At 41.5% G+C, this 7,507-nt stretch overlaps 2 protein-coding genes across 2 annotated transcripts; both read left to right on the plus strand.

Moving 5' to 3' along the window:
- The first annotated feature begins 1,182 nt into the window (after positions 1-1,182).
- On the plus strand, positions 1,183-2,228 carry LOC106598900 (transcription factor Sox-14). Its single transcript, XM_014189919.3, has one exon. It carries the CDS (start codon positions 1,485-1,487, stop codon positions 2,217-2,219), a length of 735 nt encoding a protein of 244 aa, XP_014045394.1. The 5' UTR covers positions 1,183-1,484; the 3' UTR covers positions 2,220-2,228.
- Positions 2,229-4,022: 1,794 nt separating this feature from the next.
- Positions 4,023-6,803, plus strand: cldn18 (claudin 18). The gene is made up of 5 exons (XM_014189917.3): positions 4,023-4,590; positions 5,475-5,639; positions 5,946-6,090; positions 6,189-6,299; positions 6,443-6,803. The coding sequence occupies exons 1-5, from the start codon at positions 4,029-4,031 to the stop codon at positions 6,543-6,545; spliced, it is 1,086 nt and encodes a 361-aa protein (XP_014045392.1). The 5' UTR covers positions 4,023-4,028; the 3' UTR covers positions 6,546-6,803.
- Positions 6,804-7,507: the final 704 nt, after the last annotated feature.

Genomic DNA, 7,507 nt, shown 5'->3' on the forward strand with positions numbered 1-7,507 from the left:
CTAAAGAGGGAACAAATTTAAGAAAACACTTTGTACAGTTTGTTGTCATATAAGTATTCTGGCAAGGACATTCAGACATTTGGCCCTGTCTTATCAATGTCATTTCAATATCAAGGAAAATAGTTTAAATATATATTTGATCAGATAAGGGATAGTAATTACCAGCACCTCACAATCAATGGAATCATCCAGGACTATTGAATTATTTCTGTGATTATTATTGATTACACTGGGGTGGGAAAGATGGCTGGGTCAGGTGAGACACACTGACGCATATTAAGTCATTGAGGGTGCAGTTGAGCATTTCTATGAACCTGTCAACTTTTGTCAACTTTTAAGGGCAGTTTGAGAACTGTGGAAAGTGTGGGCTTAAGTAATGATTAGGTTTGATAGGCTACCTGAAAAGACTTGGCATGGCCTATCAGTCACCTAAGGGCAGCAAGTATCCTAGCAGTTAAGCATGCTGGGCCAGTAACAGAAAGGTCACTGGTTTGAATACCTGAGTTGACAAGGTGAAAAATCTGTTGATATGCCCTTGAGCAAGGCACTTATAACCCTAATTTACTGGAGTGGTGAAGTACTACTGTTAAACAACATATTTCACTGCATCTATCCGGTGTGTGTGACAAGAAAATATATATTTTTGACAACACATCTTTTATTTTATGAAATGTTTTACTAATGTGGCCCTACTGTTATTATTTGTGTATATATAAACAAGGTTACACTTTCTTTAACAGTGTTTCCTGATTCTTTTCGGAGTGTCTCTGTTTGAGTGAAGAAGTCCATGGTAATTGCTACACATTTTAGTTGGAGATGTCATAACACCTCTTGCTTCTAGTTGGCATTTCAGGACCATGGACAAGTAGGTAATACTTGTCCACTCCAGGAAAATGGCCACGAGAGATTAACTCCAGATACATTTCCAAATTCTGAATAAATTATCTGCTGGTGGTGAAAAACGAACGGCGCCCTAAAACTCAAGGAACGCAAAAAAAGGCTACAAAAAAAGAGAGTGCTTTCCTCCTCCCAAATTGCCGATTGCATAGGTTCAATTTTTAGGAACGGGATTACAATGCTTTCTACCCTCGGATTGGCTTGCCTGAGTATGACACTTCTATGATGTTGTCAGGTTGCGCGCAGACCTACACAGCTCTATCCATACCTTTGAACTTGGCTACGTTTGGCTCCCATTCACGCGCCTCTTCACATTCTTGAGTTTGCATTGCAGGCAGCTTTCTTTTCTTGAGAAACACACAAGAGATTCAACTCGCATTGGAGCACCAGTTGCCACCGGGTGTAGTCGTGTTTTTTTAACAGAGGCATTTGTATGAACTTTTATCTTTAAACTCTGTTAATTAGCCTTCCCAATTTGGATAGGCTGCGTTTTCTCTCCTGTGCCACATCTCCACACTAAAGGAGCATGAGCAGTTGGTGAGCTGAATACCAACAACTAAATCTATAGATCTTTATAACTTTGGTTGATGTTGATGCGCATTTCACCGTGCGCTATTGAGATGGCAAAACCTTTGGATCACATAAAGAGGCCCATGAACGCTTTCATGGTGTGGTCTCGCGGTCAGAGACGAAAGATGTCACTGGAGAATCCCAAAATGCACAATTCTGAAATCAGTAAAAGACTTGGCGCGGAATGGAAGTTGCTTTCCGAATCAGAGAAGCGACCATACATTGATGAAGCCAAGAGATTGCGCGCGCAACACATGAAAGATCACCCCAACTACAAGTACAGACCTCGGCGCAAACCCAAGAGCTTGCTAAAGAAGGACCGGTTCCTTTTCCCCTTTCCCTTCCTCGGGGACGCAGAACATTTGAAAGGATTTTCCACCGAGTCCATTTTGGCTTCCGCTGAGAAAGCTAGAGCCCTTTTGCCGCCGACGTCGTCACCATACTCGCTCCTTGACCCAGGTCAATTCAGCACCGGTGCTGTCCAGAGGATCTCAGAAATTCCCCACGCGCTGGCTGCCAACGGCTTGTCCTATGCGCCCTCTTTGGGATACCAGACTGGCGCGTTTGGAAGTTTGGGATGCCCCAGCCAGCACACTCATACTCACCCGTCCCCCACGAACCCGGGGTACGCCTTGCCCTGTAACTGTGGCACTTGGTCGGCGACGGGTTTACAGCCTCAGGTTGCATACATCCTTTTTCCAGGTATGGCCGGCATAGACCCGTACTCCTGTTCACCACATTCAAGTGTGTGACCACATAAAGAAAAAAGAAAAACGCATGTGAATAAAATACATGAATGTTCACATCATAACTGTCAAAATAGTTTTGCTGTTGTCTCACATCAAGGTGAGCAATGGGCTATATCTACCACGCACGCGCAACGAGGACCGATTCTGATCATGGTAAAACTGAATATATCTATTTATTTACTGTAGATAGGTCTAAATGAATTTACATTTTCATTCTTGATTGGTTTTCCTTATTTATATGGATTTTTCGTTCTGTATTTATGTTGTATTTACTTCGTTAACTTGATGATGATATGACAATATTTTGGGGGAATATGATTTAGGTTATTTTGGCATTTAAAAAAAGGCTGTTAACAAACTTTAAATCTCAATTGTCAATATGCCTTAAAAAATCTGGATTTGTCTATTGTCAATTAAAATAGTTGTTTTTAACAGATCAGACCATATTCCTTGGCAGCTGTTCCTAGCCAGCTACCAATAAGTCAGTTTATCAGAAGATACATAGTAAACATACCAAGTCAGATAGACACCAATGAGGTACATTTTTGTCTTATGAAATGACCACATAAATAAGACTCTATCAAAGTATAATTTTGCAAACGTCATCTCACATGTTCAACCAGTGGCCAGAGGAGGGCAGGATAGACCTGTGAATCAGTGATGATTTCTAACAGAAACAGACTCTTAGTGATGTAAAATGGATGCTTTATTTTAAACTCTAATACAAAAGAATAAAGCAGTCAATCGACGCCTCTATGATTACTCATTAAACAAGTATCTGCAACATAAATGAGCAGTTTATTACAATATAATCAATTAATACCACGATGACCACTGCTACTGTGTTTTGTTAAGGTGATGGTTGACATGGATATGTTCATCTGCATTCAAATTCATCTAGTTGAAGCTGATTTATATTCAGTTTCACATTTGACCTCCTTAATGGTTAAGGAGGATTGGGGTTGAGTTAACTGATCTTAGAACAGCGTTTGAGGTCAACTTCTCTTCTAGCTTTTAGTTTGTTGATGATTTCCATTGGACCGCATTTACATTCAAATTCTGAAGCAAAGGAAGTTATTTGTTAAACCACTTATCAAATTTTAATTCCCTGCCCACCAACGACGATTAGCAAAAGCTCTCAAGATTGTGTTACCATGGTATTTTTATCAATAATGTTATTGGTCCATAATGGTCTACCAGTATTGCTTGATGAAATCCAGACTGTTTGGTTTCACTGTATAAAAACATACCCTGTACAACTTTCAGTGTGTATTCGTGTGTGTGTGTGTGTGTGTGTGTGTGTGTGTGTGTGTGTGTGTGTGTGTGTGTGTGCTTGAGAGAGGCTGGCGATAAGAGAAGAATGGAAAGCCTCTCCTGCACAGTTGAACTGTTGACAAAATGATCATGTGATTAAAATGAGTTTCTGCTTGTTCTGAGTGTGAAAAGGAATGAGTCTTACTAAGCATCATATTAAAAGTATTGATACGGTTACATCAACAAATCATCAACACTAACGTCTGGGTGCCTATACACTCTGGGACTTACCTGATGTCATTACAGGTTGCTGCTCACTCTGAATCATTCGAGTCTCACCTAAAATCACGTCTATAAATCATCTCCATCACCTATCTGTGAAGTGTGTGCCTCTTAATATGCCGTCCTGTCTATCTATCCACCTACCTGACTGTCTGTGTCTGTCTGTCTGTCTGCCTGTCCGTGTTCTCTTAATCCATCTCTGTCTCACTAGCTTTCTTTGTGCATGTTGGTATGTATTAGTGAGTGTGTCCCTGTCAGGGTATATAGACATTACAAATGCTCGCCATGCCGTGCTATAATGGGGTTGTCTTAGCTAAAGTGATTCAGACCTCTTTATTTACTCCTGCCCAACAACGGTTGGCTCAGATGAAAGGTACCTGGTGCACCTGTCTCCACTGTGCCCACATCTCTGATGAGAAACCAAACAGGAGCGTGCATGTGAGCGTGAACGTGCACATGGTCAACCGCCCACGCCACATCACACGGCGGGGCGAAACCTCAGCAACCCCACCCTACTCCACATTAGTTCCACCACCGCCCTTTCGCCTTCCCCCTCTCTCACCCTTCTACATCCCTGTCCTACACACACACATTTCACTCACACTTCACACTCAGGAAAGTATGGCCACTGCACTCCAGACGGGTGGATTCGTCCTGGGCCTGCTCGGTGCGGCTGCCATCATCGTCGCCACGGGGATGAACAACTGGAGCGTCAAGGACCGTCAGGGGGACGTGGTGACCTCGGTGTACACCTATAAGGGCCTGTGGCAGAACTGTGAGGTGGGCACCTCAGGCTTCACTGAGTGCCGGCCCCTCTACGGCCTCCTGGGCTTCTCAGGTAAATAATGTGGAATTTATGAAACTCTTTTCCAAGTGCTTTACATTGAAGGTTTCGAAGATACTGGTTCAGGGTTCAAATTACAGATTGACTTGTATGGGGAGTTAGAGAAGAATTGGTGTGGCCATTAGTTCCTCAAAAGGTTGATCAACAATGTGTTTTCACCGAAAGTAATTACCTGTATCACCAAATTGTGTCAAGGTTCTTATTAAATGTACCACTAAACTAGAGCAAGAGTTGTAGTTCTATTTCCACTCTGTAGTAGCCTAGTGGTCTTTTGTGTCCAAACTCACACTGACACCTGGGTTGGACTTGAAACAGGGCATCACTTGAACATTTCTGACCTTGATATTGTCAAAATAATCAAGTAGATTCCTCTCATTTTAATTCTCAAGGAATGGAACATGGAACAGTTGGCCTGTATAACAACAATGGATCACGGTTTAAGAAAAAATCTATACTTATTTACTTGCAGAATAGGCTCAATCATTAGCGACATTTGAAGAAGAAAAAAAGGGAAGCTAAAAGGTTTTTTACTTATTTGACAGGGCATTTTGGAGTCTTTCTGCTTTTAAGTTTCAGTCCTCTCCTCTCCCCAAATGAACTCCCGCCCGTTTCCCTGGCCTGCTCCTATCAGTATTGACTTTAGCCCCAGTGCATTATGGTTCCATAGCCAGGCTCATGTTAGGTCAACACCATTATCACAGGCAAAAAAATTACAAAGAATCAGATTCAAAATTCAAATACCAACAGAATACATTGAAGCTTGTTATTCACATTGGAACCTCTATCCCCGGTCAATTTGACTTGTAAACGCATGGGTACTAAAACAATGAGTGGCTCATACGTCAGGAATATACATAATGATTTGTGTTGTCTTCCAGGTACCTTTCAGGCAGTGAGAGCACTGATGATTGTGGGCATTGTTCTGGGTGTAATAGGGGCCATGATAGCCCTGTTCTCCCTCAAGTGCCTTAAAATGGGCAGCATGGAAGATTCCTCCAAAGCCAAGATGACCCTTACAGCGGGGGTCATGTTCATCATTGCAGGTATAGGGACGAAAAGGTTTATATTTACACATTTGAAAATGTAGCCTTTATTTAACTAGGCAAGTCAGTTAAGAACACATTTTTATTTACAATGACGGCCTACTTGCATGTTGCTTGGAGAACAGCATTTCAATCACTTATTTCTACATGTCTCTCTCTGAACGTATGTCTTTTGGTGATAATGTGTAACCACCCAAGTCCTCAATCAATGAATTGTTAAAATAAACGTACAATTCCAGTTTCAGCGGCTTGCTTTTGTTACACTCTTATGGCCACTGAGCAATGAATTTCCTTCCTCTCTGTCAGGGATTTGTGCTATTGCTGGAGCTTCAATCTATGCTAACCAAATCGTGGCTAGTTTCATGATGACCACCTACAACCCCAATTATGGAGGAGGGATGGGACAGGGCATGGGGATTGGTGGTATGGGAGGAGGAAATATGATGCCGAGGTAAGAGTGAACTTCATGTATCTGTATTTCCATATTTGGTCATGGTATCGCTATAGACAGGCGAGTCAGTTACTGACTGTGCTTTTTCTCTGTGACAGGTACACGTTTGGCCCCGCCCTATTTGTTGCCTGGATAGGAGCAGCTTTGCTCTTATTGGGCGGGATTCTGAAGTGTGTTGCCTTCAGGGGACTACAACCAGACAAGTCAACGTAGGTTATCATTTTTACATAATTTTCTAGCTATATTCAGGTAGGCCCAAAAATGAACAATGTGATGAAGGCAATATTTTGTTTACATATGTAAATGAAAGTGAATATGCAAAATTGTAATTTTCTTGCATTTGTTCCCCCAGCTACACAGGAGTTGCTTACAAAGTCCCCCAAACCCAGAACAGGCCAGTCTATGATGACCACCATGCAGAGGATGGGAAGAGAGACAACCAAAAATATGTATAATTTCTGTATCAATAAATTTGATTCTGCATTAAGAAGCATGTATTTAAATGTTGCTTCAGAATATAGTGCTCCATTTTCATATACGCTTCCTAGATTCATTTGAAGAGTTTCAAAACATTTTACTGCATGTTATTTAAAAATGTGTATTCTGTTGTGGTTGATAGTGGGCTCCATTTTATACTGCCAGTAACTGTTTTAGTTTCACGTGGTCTTGGGTAATGTGTTATTGCTCTTTTGTCAATAAACCATTAATGTAAAGCTTTCATTTGTACAATGAAAATGCACCAAATACATTTAAAATGTTCTCCATTTCTGGAAAGCATATGTTATACAATTCAAATGTCCTACCATAACATTCAGTCAGAGTACACAATACACAGAGCCTATATTTGAAAACTCTGTGGTACATACCTGGAAACTGACATTTTATTCCACTAGGTGGCAAGAACGCTACACTCTTCGGCAAATCAAAACTCATTTACATTTAAGTCATTTAGCAGACGCTCTTATCCAGAGCGACTTACAAAAACTCCCCTCCATGTTGGACCTACACTGAGTGTACAAAACATTTAACACCTGCTCCTGCCATGACAGAGTGACCAGGTGAATCCTTTATTGATGTCACTTGTTAAATCCACTTCAATCAGTGTAGATGAAGGGGAGAAGGGTTAAAGAAGGATTCTCAATTCTTTGAGCATGTCAATAACTGCAACGCTGCTGGGTTTATCACACTCAAGTGTTTCTCGTGTGTATCAAGAATGGTCCACCACCCAAATGACATCCAGCCAACTTGACAACTGAGGGAAGCATTGGAGTCAACATGGGCCAGCATCCCTGTGGAACACTTTCGACACCTTGTAGAGTCAACGCCCTGACAAATTGAGGCTGTTCTGAGGGCAAAAAAGGGCGTAACTCAATATTAGGAAGGTGTTCCTAATGTTTTGTGCACTCAGTGTTTACCT

This window comes from Salmo salar, chromosome 03 (genome assembly GCF_965601325.2).
Source record: "Salmo salar chromosome 03, fSalSal1, whole genome shotgun sequence".
Classification (NCBI taxonomy): domain Eukaryota; kingdom Metazoa; phylum Chordata; class Actinopteri; order Salmoniformes; family Salmonidae; genus Salmo; species Salmo salar.